The 16390-nt window shown below is 45.5% G+C and overlaps 1 protein-coding gene across 1 annotated transcript in view; it reads left to right on the forward strand.

Moving 5' to 3' along the window:
* MYO1F (myosin IF) overlaps nucleotides 1-16390 on the forward strand; it is an 860973-nt gene that overhangs the window by 410611 nt on the left and 433972 nt on the right. Inside the window, exons 6-7 of the mRNA XM_069649543.1 lie at nucleotides 10147-10236; nucleotides 12947-13078. Of these exons, the coding sequence (XP_069505644.1) occupies nucleotides 10147-10236; nucleotides 12947-13078 (222 nt within the window). The remainder of the gene's footprint in view (nucleotides 1-10146; nucleotides 10237-12946; nucleotides 13079-16390) is intronic.

Consider the following 16390-nt stretch of genomic DNA (forward strand, 5'->3'; position numbering starts at 1 on the left):
TAAGTTGTCCATTGTGCAGTTTTAGTAGAACTTCCTATGAAGTAACCAATCTGATCAATGATTTTAAGTCCTATTCTTTAAAGTATTAATGGGTCAGTGTAATTAACCTATTATTAATAATGCTAATATAGCATGAAAAACGGTCTCCCGATGATGTGATTCACTAATTAATAGAAAGGTATTGGTGTTTACAGTGTCACACACCTCTCAAAAGTAAGGTGCAGCGAATGGCCAGAGATTGTAATTGGCCACTCTGAACCAGACTGGTAACTACATTTTAGTGCCACATGCTGTCTTCAAATCCTCATTCACTGTGTATTCCAAGATTCAGATATTGCAACCCATATACACCGTATCCTCATCTTTTAAACCATGGGGGTAAATAGTTCAGGCCTGGTTTGAGGGGTCATTGCATGGACATGCCCAATTTTGCTTTTTGATGGGAGAGAGTGAAGAGGTAGCTGTGTGTAGAGCTAGATGTGCATGTTCTCTGTGGATGCGTTGTGGTGTGATGTGTGAAGGGCTTGGTGGATGTGGTGTTAGTATGTGTGTACTGAGTATATCATGAGCTGTGGGTTTCCCTTCTTTTTGTTGAACTACTTTTGTCAGTCTTTTCTGCCTCCTTTGCTGTCGTTTTAGTTTTCAAGATTGTACTTCCTTCGTGTTACTGTTTCAGAAGTTCCTGTTTCCTTCTTTTCGCTACTCTTCCGCTTTGTCCTGTTGGAAGGGAGGAGTGTGGAGGTCAGCGGGATGTTTGTATGGTGTGGTGTGAGCTCGACTTCATAATGATGTCACGTGTGGAACTTTGGTGTGTGGAGTGCTCGAGTTCCCTGGTGTCCATTAGGAGTTGCCGTAGGTGTGGAAGAGATCCTGGCAGTCAACCTGGGTGGTGGGTCCCAGTGTCCGGGGATCACATCTTGGTAGTACCCTGCGCGGTACATATAATGGCAATAAAGAAGATACTGAGACGTACCTGCTTCTTGCTCCGGTCCTCATTCAGTCCTGTGTCTTGAGAAGTACAGAACGCAACAACCTTCACCTGCAACCCTCAGGTTTGCAACAATGTTTTACAATTTACACAACAACAAGGGGCTTCAATAAATACTGATTAGTGAAGAATTAGACTTTCAATTACCCCCACATCTGATCATGTTTGTACCAGTGCTAGCTTGATAAGAAGAATCTCTGCCCTAACAGATCCAGCATGTCCACTTTAAGAAATACACCCCACTCCTCCAGAGGGGCTCACGGTCCTAACCCTATATGTATTTTCTGTCTTATGTGTAAGTCCTGAGAATTAATTGAATTTAATTCTTGAATGTTTTTCTTGTCTTTGCCATGGGGGCCGCTATGTCACCAAAGTGAACAGGTGTTTTCACCTCTTCAGCCCCCAGCATTTCCTGTGGCTTGTGCAGCTATTGCAAGCCACTCACTGAGGAGGAGGGGTGTTTTAGCTCTCCCACCTTGCTGTACACATGGGAGACGGAGCCTTACTCTGGTAGTAGGTATTCCCTGCCTCCTGCCAGGGTGGGACTTGCCTCCAGGGCAATAGGCCAATGCCCGAACCAAAACACAAAATGCGAGTGTGGACCTGTTTTTTGGTCAAAGTGGGCAACTTTTCTGCCCCATGTGAGCCAGTTTGATAAGTTACTTCACCATGCAGCTAGTATTTTTGGCCAGGGTTACTAACAAATATTCTTTAAAATGCACTATTTGCATCACATTTATAAAAAAAAAAACCTCCACCTTGTGTACTACTCAGTCTGTAACAAAAGGAATGAATTGCCATTTGCAACGGTGGGCCACTTTTCTATTGGTGCAGGAGACAGTTTTATGCCTCAGTCCTACCCTGTCCACTGCTTGTCAATGCCGTCAGCGCCCAGAAGCATGGATGGCAGAGAGCATGGGAAGTGCCACCTGTCATGGATTCCAGGCGGTTACAGGCACTGTGCAGACCTACAGCAGTTCCTGTGGAGATGGCAGAAGGTCTGCAGTGGAGCGTAGAGCCAAGCGCAGCCAGGAGAGTCACACTACTTCTCCCTACTCTGAGATTTCCTCTGAGGATGGGCCTAGACAGGGGCATTGGCCTACGTGAAGACCAGCTCTGTAGGATGAAAGGAGACTGGTCTTACAAAGTAGGCGTCCACTATCAGAGGTGAGAGAAAAGGGCCTTAATACAGTGCTTCTCATGATGGTGCCTTGAAGCCTGTGAATGATGTATGTATGTATGTATGTATATGTATGTATGTATGTATGTATGTATGTATATATTTTTATAAAGCGTCGGTAGCCCGAGGGCATCAGGGCGCTTGAACATTACAACATAGAAGAGAAGAAAGCAGGCATAAAGAGACGCGAAACAGTTGGCATGGAAGACCTGACAGCCACTAGCGTTAGAGATCTTATCTGAAGAGGAGTGTCTTCATCCGTTTCCTAAATACAAGGTGGTTTGCTTCTGACCTCAGTGAATCGGGAAGGCTGTTCCACAATTTAGGTGCCAGTACCAGAAAAGATCTACCCAACCCCGATTTCAACTTGAAATTGGGTACGACCATGAGGCACTTTCCTTCCGATCGTAGTCTTCTCCTGGGTGTGTAGAGGACTAGGCTGTTTTTCAAATACTCTGGTGCTTTACCATAGAGGCACTTGTGGACCAAAGAAAGAGCCTTAAACTTTATACGTTCCTCTACTCTTAGCCAATGAAGGGAAATCCTATCGGGGGTGACATGATCTTTCTTCTTCAGATTTTTTACTAGCCTAACCGCACTGTTCTGGATCACCTGACATCTCGCTAAGTCCTTAGACGAGGCCCCTAACAGCAGTGCATTGCCATAGTCGAGCCGTGATAAAATAATAGCTCTGGCAATGGTCGCCAGGTTACATTCATTTAGGAAGGGCTTGATATATCTCATTAGCCTGAGATAATAAGCCATATTTTTTTGGAGATAGCTGGTCTGGGCATGAGAATCTACCGCAGAGTTAACCATCATGCCCAAGGTTTTCACTTTAGGAGCCACCGAGATGATGGCTTTCTTAATTTGGAAGGATTTGTACTGTGCCCCTAGATTAGCCAACTGACGACTGGAACCAAACAGCATCAGTTCGGTTTTTGATCATTCAGGCACATCCAGTTAGCCTGCATCCAATCGTCTATTGTCTTATAAACCCTTGCAATCACTTCGCTGTCAGCGGCGTGCTGGCTGCCCCCCAGTTCCAAAATAAGTTGAGTGTCATCTGCGTAATTCGTAAACGACACGCCTGCATTCACAAGTATGCTGCACAAAGTGCGCATGTATATGTTGAACAGCATTGGTGACAAACTGGCCCCTTGGGGCACTCCGAAGAGGATATCGCAGGGATCAGAAAAGTTGCTGCCCCAGTGGACTCTGGCTTGGCGGTTCGATAGAAATGACAATAACCAGTCAATAGCTCCTTCGGAGCAGCCCACGTTCTCAATGAGTGCCTTGATGAGGAGTTGATGATCTACCAGATCGAAGGCAGCGCTTAAATCAAGAAGCATCAGCATCCCTAACTTATTTTTGTCAAGCAAGCTCAACATCTGATTCTGTAGGTCCAGCATGGCTATTTCAGTGCTATGAAATGCTCTGAAGCCAGATTGTTGCTGGTGCAAGGCTTCCTGATTCTCTACAAATTTCTGTAGTTGCTGCGTTGCTACCTTGTCCAGTAATTTAAGAACAAAGTTGGAATTTGTAATTGGGCGCAGGTTAGCAGGGTCCTTTGGATCCAGGCCGGCTTTTTTGACAAGAGGGGTGATGGTGACCTTCTTAAGTTCCTTTGGCACTACACCCTCCTGGAACGAGGCATTCACTATTCTCAGGAGAATGGGGGCAAAAATGTCTTTATGTTGCAGAATAATGCTAGGTGGTAGAATATTTTCTGCACAGGTGGTGGGTTTCATATTGTTCAGTACCTCTAACAAATCTGCTACAGTGATGGGGTCAAATTTGAAAATCTGTTCTCTTGTGGTTATCTCTACTTCTATAGATTGTATCTCCTGGTTCACAGAGGTTCTAGCCTTGATAATGTTTTGTCGTGCTTTATCAGTTTTAGCTTGAAAAGCCTTAGAGACAATATTACAATCCTCCTCTGTGGGCGTAAACGGGGGTGTGAGACTAGCAGGTTTTTCAATGCTCTTTAGTGTGTCGAAAAGTTAACTAGTCTTGTTGTCAGCAAGTTCAATCTCTGAATTAAAGAAGTTAGCCTTAGCTGACTTTATTTTGTCTCTATATTCCTTGTCCTTTGTTTTCCAATTATTTTTACTATCCACTGATTTTTCTAGGATCCATTTCCTCTCCAGTGTATGTTTTTCCTTTTTTAAAGTGTGGAGCTCCTTAGTAAACCATTTTTGGCAGTTGTTGTTTTTTCTGGATAATTTAGATTTGAGAGGGGCCTCTGCCTCCACCAGCTCAAGAATGTGCTTATTGTATTTGTCTAAGAGGATTGCGCATGAGTCGAGATCCTGAAAGGAACACAGTATTTCATCAGCGCATGACTTAATCTGTGCCCTGTTTAGATTTTTGAAGTTTCTATTAACTACTTGGATATGGGGATTGTGCTGATGTACGTAAATAGGCAGTTTTAGATTGGCAGATACCAGATAGTGGTCGCTCCAAATGCAGGGTGTGGTTCTGCAGTCTTGCAGGGATACATTGTATCCACATAACCAGTCCAACTGGTTACCCTGAGGGGTAGTGGGAGCCTCATTGAAAACTTTAAAGTCCAGGTTGTTCAGCGCTTTTTCCAAAGCCATGGCTCCGTTATCCTTCTTATTCCCTCGCCAGAGGTTAAAGTCACCCATAACAACAGTGGACACATTAACGGATCTTAGGGAATTTAAGTGAGAGCAGAGTTCCGTTGAGAAATCCGAAACCAGAGCCGCAGGTCTGTAGATGACCACCAAATTAAGGGAGTTGTTGGGGGAGAACACCAATTTGAGGTGCAGTGCTTCACACCCGCTACAGCTTAGAGTCACCTTAAAGAGTTTAGGGCTGTCCTTTGCGATGATTGCCACCCCACCTCCTCGACCCTGCTGCCTATTCTCCATGTAGATGGTGTAACCTTCTGGTACAGCCTGCTCACAAGTAGGCTCCACTGGTGTGGATGATGAGTACAGGAATGGGAGGGATGAAGAGAGAGGGAAGAAAGGAAGGAGGTGCTGGACCACTTGAGACATGCTCTGGAGTTCTTTGTGAAGTCATTCCTCACTGAGGCCTTTCTGCAGTTTCACATTACAACTTCAGCTCTTCCATTGCTGTTGAATATTAGGAATTCTATTCACCAGGTGAGAAGTGGACAATGTACAGGTATCATGTTTCCCGGCTAAAATGTACCCATATGTAACATCTTACTGCCTTACTTGGGCTAAACTGAATTCTATGGCAGTCAGTTTCACCGGTCAAGCCATTGTCTCTAAAGAACGAGCAGGTGAAGTAGAGTTGGAAGCCACTTTTTAAATGCAGCACAATCCCTGTTACATTCGTTCCAGGCTTGAGGATTGGCGTGGGAGGAGATTTCAGTCCCTTCCTGTCAACAAAGCCAGTTCTGGTCACAAGTTGCATGTGCTACACGCCTCCGCTTCAGTGGATACAGCTTCAGAAACGGCTCACTGTCGTCTGTGGCCACACAGTTGGGCATCGGTGGAAGGCTAGAAATGGGGCCTGTTGCAGCTCCCCTTAATTAGCCCTACCATGTGTTGCCTTTCATTTGAAGAGTAAGTTAAGAAGTCCTTTCAGGAGGAAAAGATGATTAGGCCTGGGAGGGCTTTGGAACATTCCATTTCCTTCTACGCAGTAGGAAGACAGCAGGCATTATCCCCGGAAGAGGTTGGACTCGTCCTTTTGTGAGTCACCTGCAAGGCACGGGCACATTGAGGTGGAAGGTGATCAGATTAGATCTTTTGTAATTCAAGGTGGTTCAGAAGGGTATTGGTTCAAGTTGTCCCTGAATTCTGGACCCATTAGGACCCATTCACTGGCAGGCCCTGTCAAGCAAGCTGAATGATCAGTAGGCGTTGAAAACCTAAACAGCACAGAGGCAGTCACAAGGTGTTCATCAGCAGAATAGGGAAAAGACTGGTGCTTCATAACAGTTTTGGTCCAGGGGCGTTTTGATGAACTGTGGGCCAGTAATGGACCCAAGTAACCTGAACAAATACACCTGGAATGCTCATGTCAGTGTGTTATCCCAATAGTAATTGGTTGCAATAGTAACCACAGGAGACGGCCCAACATCTACAGATTTACAAGCTTCCTGGTGGAAGTCTGTCACATCCCGGTCCTTCCCACTAGCCTCAAAACTGTCCTGAAGGGATGCAAACATGTTCTGGTTCCTGAGGTAGGACTAATGCATGAAGAAGATATTCAGGCGGCTCCCTCTTGGACGACTGGATCAATTGAGCCGCAGGCCTACACGGTACTTCAAGAACCACCAAGAACAACCAAGCCAAAAGTGATCTGGTTCTTTCTCAGACATTCTGTTTATTCATCCAGTTTCACATAGGCAGAGGGCTATTTACGAGCTGAAAGACTGGCAAAACTACAACTTCATGTGTACCTCTTGTTGAAACAGCAAATGATTTCCACCCATTGGTGAATGGTTCTGCTAACTCCTCTTTGCTCTCCAGCAAGGTGCCTGTAATCAGTCCAACTGTCAAAACTACTTCCCAAAGTTCCTTCCCCTGGAGTCTCCTCACCTTGATCTTCACTGTGACTGGTGGCTTTCTGTCTTCTCCTCCGGTCTTTCGGGGTTTTCTCCTCCTCAGTGTCCTTCTTAAGGAGTCCTTTACCCCTCTTGCGTTCGAAGAGATAGGGACGGTCTCCTCCGGAGGCCACCTTGACCGTGATTAGAATACACCGTCAGGTGAACCCTGGGGAGTCCGCCCCTCCCAAAACAGGGAAAAAGCCAGTAAGGCAGAAAAAACCCTGTGAGGCTGTTGGCGAGGACAGATTGGAGGAACAGCGGATCCAGATGTCGTAAGAGTCTTGAGACTAATGTCCAATTGATAAGACAGTAACAGGACTGTGATTCCTTGGCAGGGATGAGGGCGCCTTGGGAGAGGCGATGGGATGAGGAGCCACGAAGGAAGACTTATCAGACTCCGCAGGATCAAACAGAGGCTCCGAGGACTGCTGACGGAGGTAAGTAGGTATGGAGAGAGAAGGCACGAGAGCAAAGGAGAGTAACACAGAGTCCGTGAGGGTGAGAGAGAGAGAACGCGAGAGAATATGAATGAGAGAGAGCAAGTGACTATGAGAGTGCGCGAATGCGAGGTAGAGTGAATGCGAGAGAGTAAGAATGAGAGAGAGCAAGTGACTTTGAGAGTGCGCGAATGCGAGGTAGAGTGAATGCGAGAGAGTAAGAATGAGAGAGAGCAAGTGACTGAGAGTGCGCGAATGCGAGGTTGAGTGAATGCCAGAGTACACGAAAGAAATAGGAGTGAAAGAGAGGGATGGTGCCAGAGTACACGAAAGAAATAGGAGTGAAAGAGAGGGATGGTAAGACCGAAGGAATATGGAAAGGCAAGAGAGAACGGCCTTCGCCTGGTGAAAAGGCGAAGGGCCGCGGAGAGCAAACAAGAAAGCAAAAGAGGAGCTCGGTAGGTCAGGAGCTATCGTAGGCTCGAAATCGAAAGTCAGCATAGCGAGTTGCAACGCAACTCGCAGGGAGGGCGTGGCTTCCTTAAGTGCCGCGACTACCAAAAAGACTGGACCGCTCACCGACAGACCATCAGGACCTAATAACGCCTCCATCTTGCCCATAGCTTCCACGGTCTCAGCGGCGTGACACCAATGGTTGCTCTTCGTGGCCTTGAAATTGAATGCTCAGCCTTGTAATGTAATCCTCTATCTCTATCTCCAGGGAGAAGACTTTAGACATCCGCGTGTTGGCTAATACAGCTGCGTTGGATTCCAACACAAAGCACTGAAGTACATTAGGAAGTAGTGAACCGAGAATGTCTGACTCCCAGGTCATGTGATCCGGTCAAGATTCTGAGATCAGGGATGTGGGTTCATTGGCACTGGAGGTTCCAAGTTTCAAGATGCTTGGAGGCATTGTGACCTTGCTCCTAGGACTGGAATTATTAACTAAGCTGCTTTAGGCTTTCCATGTGGGCCAATATATTGTGTTACCAACATGGCCTGAAGACATGGCCAATCCTGAGGATTTCACTGCTCTGGACCACAATCCACTTTGAGTAGTTCAGATGTTTGCCAAAAGGACATCTAAGTTTGGGAGGTGTGTGCCTGTGTTGGTTACCACAGGATTAAAACCATTGATTACCACATTTAGTCATTGCCTGGATGTGATACTCCAGGAGTCTTACAAGAGGATTGGTGAGTAACCTCCAGATCAGATCCACGCACGCTCTACACATGGGTAGCACCATTCTACTCAGCAAGACATTTGCAATGCTACAAACTGGAAGGGGCCTCTTACATACATATAAATTCTCAGGATTGCGTTGGCAGGTACACTATCATCACTCTTTGCAAATGAAGCTCTATAGTTTTCCTCTGTCTGACTTAAACACATTCTGACAATAGCCCGCTGTTGCACATTTGACAGTAGAAGGTTCTTTTATCGTCATCAGGCTGTGGTGCGGCTGCCCGGCTGTGCATGCTAGTTAGGCTTGAGTATAGGCTCAATGAGTTTAGACTTGGGTGAGAATGAACATGCATTTGGTTAATCTTTCATTGCTTACCTGGTTATCTCTATGACACCTAATCCAATTCATCATCGACCCAGTCCTTCATCTCACATCCAAGACCAAGGCATTTGCAGCATCAACCAACCTTTGTATGGCTTCGAGAGATACGCAATAGGTTGGGATCTTCAGCCTCTTTAAGGAAAGAGTAAAGATGCATTTTATTAAGGGTAATTAAATATTATCATATGCACAAAACTTTTGCTTTTTTTGCGTTCAAAGTCAGAAACCTATATTGATGACATTTCATTTGTTTGCATTGGCCCCATATTCTCACGCTCTACAGCGTATCATCCTCTTTTCTCTTCATTCTACCCATCTTCTACATATTCATCATCTTTTCCTCTGACTAACCCTCCCACTCAATGTCCGCCCCTTCTTCTAACCAACAAACTGATGGACAGCTCGCTGCTCCCTTGTCACCAAGTCTTTAGCGTTCCCAAGAACTCAGAAAAGTCCATGTTTCCCCCTCCCAACGTTAGGAGTTGGCCACCGTGTGGTGACACAGCGCCATGCATACGAGAGAATCATAGGCAGGCAGGCCATAACCTCAAAGCTAGCCGCCTCCAATTCTGTTTGTCAAGACCCAGATCCAGAATCACCACAAGAAATGCATTTCAATACATTGGGCCTCATCACGACTTGGGCGGTAACAGTAACGCTATTAGCGCGGGCGGTATTAGCCCTACCGCCGAACTCCCCGGCGCTAATAGTGCCGGATCACGAGTTTGGCGGTAATGTCAATCCCCATCCCCCATTGAGCCCATTCGGGAATGCCCCATTCCCCATTGGGCTCAATGGGGAAATTTCGCGCTAATACCGCCGGCGGATTTCCCGCCGGCGGTAATAGCGCATATTTTCGGCGGATTTCCCCCCAGCTCAGAGCTGGGGAGAAATCCGCCGAAGTCCTGCTTTGGCGGACCCTTAAATCCGGCGGTAATAGCGCTACCGCCGGATTTAAGGGTTACCGCCAAAGTCGTGATGAGGCCCATTGAATCTAAAAGGCAGACATTTACTAAGTGCTTTTCCTGACAACCTGATGTGGTTGCAATCCATGAAGAACATCCAAAACTCATTCATGTGTGAAGTCTGGCATCCGGCTGTAGCAGGCAGTAGGAAATAACACACGGCCTGGGTCTCAAAGCCAACGACAGCACAGGATATGCGAGACAACAGGAAGCACAGATCTACCACAGAAGACATCCCTTTTCTACACTGACACAAGCCTGGCCATGTATTTGCATAACAGTCAAGTGCTAATAGTGTCCACGTGGGTCTGATCATTGTTTTCCTGGGTGCATCAATGCCCACAAACCGCTATGCTTAATGGGTTCCATTACAACCAGAAAGGGGAGTGCAGCTCAAGAGGTAGTATTTTCAAGTTTCAAAAAACTAGAAATGTATGTTTGCTTCGTTTTCAGCACGTGAAAGACATCATCCTGCAGTCCAACCCGCTCCTGGAGGCCTTTGGGAATGCGAAAACTGTCAGGAATAACAACTCTAGCCGCTTTGTGAGTAGAGTTCAGTGTTGTATGTTAAGTACTATTGTTATTTTTTTTAAAATTGTATTTAGTTTGTAACCAAACTTTTACAAGATTTTCTATATCGGCAATTTCAACATATACAATTCGTTCAATCATAGAATGTAAAACACGGTGACCTATAACACATTAAAACCTTACAAATATTAAATACTCTATATCCTAAGCAGTTTTCTTCAAAAGTGTCAAGAGTACAAAAGCATGTTACGCTTATATAAATGTAGCATGAAGTCATTGTAATTTTTGCATCTAATGACTAGCACAACTGCAACACCCACTGACTGTTAAGTACTATGGATTGGATCCCGAATACATGGACATTAAAATCCCATTGCAGGGCCAATCTGCAGTGATTGTCTGTTCCCAATGATCAACATGTTACTATATCGATTTATATTTGGACACATCGGTTTATTATGTGATTTCAGAAGGTCAGGAAATCGCCATATTCGAATTATGTAATTTTGCTCATGTTCATATTTGCCCTAAGTCTACCTTTGATATAAAGAAGCAACAGGTCATAGATTTTGAAAAATAAGTACACTTTTGCTTCTGTAAGGATTACCAATTTAGTTCTCTTGAAACATGGTCTTAACAAAAAACCGTTTGATGTCTTTTGTGTGAGAAACAACTTCACTGCCCAGTTGCAAAAACACCAGCAGCTTTACTTTGGCTTTATAACTCTTGCATCTGCACAAAGACAACTCTTCTTTCATAGCACCTGCTTTCAAAGCATGGAGGGAGAAATAGCTGCACAATGACGAAAAAACCGAGTTGGTCATCCTTGGCACTCACGCCAAACTCAAAAATCTCAATCCCACATTTAAATCCTTCACCATAGACGGCAATCTCATCCCCGTGTCAAATAACACCAAAACCCTTGGTGTTTACATCGATGCCACATTATCCCTCTCCAAACAAACTAACGCAGTAGCATCATCAGCCGCTTACACCTGTAAGCTGATCACCGCATGTAGGCCGTTCATCTCCTCACCCAATTGCATTACTCTTGCTAGAGCATTAGTCCTATCCAAGATAGACTATTGCAATGCCCTTTACTTAGGCACTAGCCACAAAAATATCAACAAACTGCAAGTAATTCAAAATAATGCCATCAGGGCTGCCTTCAACATCCCCAAAAAGATGCACATCTCGGAGACCAGACGCAAACTACGTTGGCTCCCCGTCAAGCACAGAATATCCCTTAAAACTCTGGCCCTTACACATAAAGCCAGGGCCAACCATGCACCAGCCTACCTCACCAACCAATTTACACCTCACACTTCTTCAAGACCACTTAGAGCAGCACAAGCTAACACTATGTCCATACCGAGATTTAAACTTCATAACTCGGGTGGTGCTAGCTTCCCCGTACAAGCCTCTAAATTATGGAACATAATCCCTGCGCTTTTGCAAGCAGAACCTTCATTTAACCTATTTAAACACAACACGAAGTGTTGGCTTCACAACATGGACGCTATGACAGCCTAACTGCCTGATCCTAGCATGATTGACTGTCACTGGCACATTTTGTAATTAATGTACCTATACTAGACTATGTATATATGCATTTGCATGACTAAGTTTGTACCCACCTGTTTCTGCAATGTAACGTAACCCATATTGACTGCTTTCAATTGTAACTGTAACCAGAACTAACTTATGCGCCCGTATGCCCCTGGGCCTGGCTGCGCTTTATAAATAAAATAAATACAAATACAAAAACAATGTATATGCATTGATCCTATCAACATTTCTCTGTAAATATCTTCAGCGCCATCTGGATGTGTGATTAGTTCAGGTGTTCTGAATTTTACGAGCCCACAGGTATGTCTTTTGCCCAGCTGTGCTCTATTTATAATCTAAATATACTTGTCATGTGTATCTCGCCGACCGCCACCGTAGTCACCTACTGGTGCCGAGGTTTCTTAGTCCGGAAAATGTATTATGCCCACAACTGGGATAAACAGGCAATGGTCAGTGGAGAGGAAAAGGAAAATGAGAAGTGGGGTAGAGAAAAGAGGTATAGTAGACTGGCTAGAATGGAGGTCAAGAACATCAATACTTTCTTCTGCACCAGTCTGTGGGCACTCGCAGGTGGATCAAAGAAGCTGTATTGGATGGGATATTGGGAGGCAATGGTGAGCCGGTCGGTGGTCTGAATGTAAGCCACGCTCATGTATTCCATTTAGGCAACAGGTGTAAGGAGTTGTGTGATGGGTTCCATATATGCATCTTGTGGGCAACTAACACATGAAACCTGTAGAGGATGTGGGATGGTATGCATTATACCCTGGCCCAACATCCAGGCTGATTATAGGCTGGGCCTGCAATCATGCATACTCTAAATCACAGCTGAGATGTGGCTGTGTGCACAAATGAATGGTGGGTACAGAGATGCAGCGGGAGGGGGTGCAAGAGGTCATGTTTTTAGGGGCCAAACCTGCTATATGTGGGATACTGTATTGATTTCCTGGCAACAATTTCGCTTCAACATTTACGGATTACATTGTTAATTCTCTTAACCTCTTAGGTGCTGAGGGCGAGTATAATAGCCCAGCAGTTTGGACTCTGAGGTCAACATTATTTAAAAAGTCTACATGATATGTATATGGGGGCTTTTCGTGTCGGGCATCGAGCCCTGCAATGCAGGTCATGACATCCCCTTTCCTGTTCACAGGGAAAATACTTTGAAATCCAATTCAGCCGTGGTGGAGAGCCAGACGGAGGGAAGATTTCCAATTTCCTGCTGGAAAAATCAAGGGTGGTGAACCAAAATGAGGGTGAAAGGAACTTCCACATATACTACCAGGTAATCCACTTAATCCAACCTCAGCTTTCCTCTCCAGCTTCACATTCTACAGACAGCTGTCAAGAACGAAACCAGCGGAACGCTCAACATATATAGCGCCTACACTAGGATCCGGATGGCAAAGCACTCCAGAAGGAATATTCGACTTCATTAAGTGTCTTTGGTTTGAATGAAATCCATTCCAATCTGTATGTCTTGCTTTGTTAATGTAATGTTTAAAGTGCTGTTCCCTCTGCTGCCCTACTCACGAGCTCCTGTCCCATTCCACCCCCTATGCACTGATTCAGGAAACTCATTCTGCAGTCAGATGGGGACACCCCTCGTCACAACCCTTTTACCCTGATAGCCCTACCTTCTCTCTTTCTTCAAAAGATGTCCTTTCAGTTCTAAAACAAGGGTATATTTCCTGTTTCCTTCCTAAAAACAACCTCTTCCTCCTTTGTTCTGAATGTCATATTCTGTTTTCACTTTTGTTCACTTATTCTCACTTTTCTGTTTCCATCTGCTGTATTTCCAAAACTTTATTTTGAAACTTTTATCTTTCAAACGTTCCTTTTAAAATTAAGTACCATATTCCTTCTGCATTCCTATACCATCACTAAACAACTCAACTTCCAATACCTCTACCAAATCCTCAATTTTGCACTTACTGCTGACTTACTGTTGGCTTACTGCTGGTTTACTGATGGCTTACTGCTGTTTTACTGCTGTCTTACTGCTGACTTACTGCTGGCTTACTGCTGGCTTGCTTCTGACTTACTGTTGGCTTTCTTCTGACTTACTGCTGACTTACTGCTGACTTGCTGCTGGCTTACTGCTGGCTTACTGCTGACTTGCTGCTGATTTACTGCTGGCTTACTGCTGGCTTGCTGCTGACTTACTGCAGGCTTACTGCTGGCTTACTGCTGGCTTGCTGCTGACTTACTGCAGGCTTACTGCTGGCTTACTGCTGGCTTGCTTCTGACTTACTGTTGGCTTTCTTCTGACTTACTGCTGACTTACTGCTGACTTGCTGCTGGCTTACTGCTGGCTTACTGCTGACTTGCTGCTGATTTACTGCTGGCTTACTGCTGGCTTGCTGCTGACTTACTGCAGGCTTACTGCTGGCTTACTGCTGGCTTGCTGCTGACTTACTGCAGGCTTACTGCTGGCTTACTGCTGACTTGTATAAACGATCAGCTGAGTATGTCAAGAGTCCATCCCCATCTTCAACATATACCCGGAATCTCTGGGGGATCAGCTCACTGAACTCAACATCAAAATATGTGAAAATGCAGACAACATGCAACTCGCAACCTCAAAATCAAATGTGCTTGAGATAAAGCCCACAACATCTATTCAGTGGAACACACTTTAGTTGAAGTGATGTTAAAGGTGATGGTTTAGCTTTAGCACAATAAAACCCGTACAGTTCGGCAAGTGTTGAAAGCTATAGCACCTTAAACCCTAAGCACCCCATGAGCACACTGATGATATCACAGATGACATCACAGATGACATCAATCGTAATATCAATTATTACATCATTGATGGCATCATTCAAAGCTAGAACACACTAATGACAACCAAGGCCTGTCGCTACATTTCCCAGGACATGGTGAAAGGCCATGCACCAGACCCTGCCATGCCACCCGAAGTAGCCACCGGGCCTGGCCTGCAGCCATGCCCAGTGTCCACTTTACTGCCATTGCGGGTAATTTTGCCACTATGTATGGCCTGTTGCCATTGCGACTGGCCACACTATCCATGGCACGACCTTGCTTAGGGTTTTGTTGTGTTAAACCATCGCCTTAACGTCACTTCAATAAACGTTTTTTTACTGGATTTCAAGGATTTTGTTGCATTAAACTGTTTCAACTCTCTCTTAACTAACGCTTTTTGACTGCATTTCAACCACACCCGGTAATTCCCCCCAATTGATGGGTTTATTGTCATTAGCACCCCAGAATGCTTTGCAAGGAGCAAATCGTTTTTTTGTTTTAAAGTTGAGAAACTGTGTGGTTGCCATTTATCAACTAAAAAAGACTACAAAACAAGACTGCTGCCAAAGACGAGAGAGAAGGGGGCCACACGTAGCCCCTTTCCCTTTCCATGATGGTTATTGACACTGAGGGAAAGGTTGGGATGGTAGGCGAGAAGATGTTGCCAGCCGCAGGCAAGTGAGGGGATGATGCAGAGATTTGGTGGGGGGATGGGAGGCGCTGTGCCGTCCGAGCTCCCTGATTGGCTGGACAGGCTCATGACACCCGCTCCGGGGTGCTAAATTAGGTTAAGTGCATGGATGTTACTATGTTTACTGGCATGCACCTAGCAGTACCTGCTAGCCTGTGTTTGTGATATTTACAAAACCTAACCGTGCCCTAGCGTGAAGAAGCACTGACCTTGCTGCTTAAGGCAAAGACCCTAGAAGTGGGATCATTCCACAGACATCATTGGCTGTATCCAAAGCAGGGGCGTTGCTAGGCGGGGGTAAGGGGGTATAGCCCCGGGTCTTTTGGTTGTAGCCCCGGGTAGAATCTCAGGAGCTACAGCCAAATGACTAGCTAGCCCCCACTCCCAACAGTTCCGACATCAGCTTAGCCCTGGGTCTTTTCCAGACCTAGCAACTCCCCTGATCCAAAGAATAGAAAATCTATAAATACCTCCGCCTAGTGCACACATATCTCTGGGCGTTCACTTCAGAATACCTAGGATTCCTCGTGTATACGTGCTCTGCCCACATACCATTAACATGCTGCAGCTTGAGTGTTTGGCTATGTCTAGGCTACTCTTTTGTACTCGAGGTGGTCACAAATTTGATTTATGGGGGACTAAACTGTGCAACGTCCTTCCCATGAACATCAGGTGGGAACCAAATAATCTGCGCGGGAAAGCTTGCTTTCAAAGCTTGCTCTTTACAGGCAGGGATTAAGCTTTCTTATAGGCTCTGCTCTACGGTGATGAGCACTGCCCGCTCTCTATTTATGAAACTCCTGTTGTGGAGGGCGGGAAGTGTCTGACTCACCAATGGAAGAGCTTGAGTGCTGGGAAGAGACCTATGAGCGAGGAGGCCCTGGCCTGGGAGTGGCACCTGAATCCTTACTGACAGCAGTACTGCAGAGACTTGCTCGACTCGGGCCCCAGCTGGAATGGCTGCTCTGGATACCCGTATACCTATAAAGAAGCTTCTCTGATAGTGGAGTCCTCTGCTTTAATGGAAGAGACCCTGGGGTGAATTGGCCTATAGGGAACTTTGGAGAGTTCCTGGTATGCCTTGGCATAATGGGCCTCTTTTGTGTGGTGACCTATTTTATCTCAACATTTTCTCTTAGT

This window comes from Ambystoma mexicanum, chromosome 1p, assembly GCF_040938575.1.
Source record: "Ambystoma mexicanum isolate Mex_15411 chromosome 1p, UKY_AmexF1_1, whole genome shotgun sequence".
Classification (NCBI taxonomy): domain Eukaryota; kingdom Metazoa; phylum Chordata; class Amphibia; order Caudata; family Ambystomatidae; genus Ambystoma; species Ambystoma mexicanum.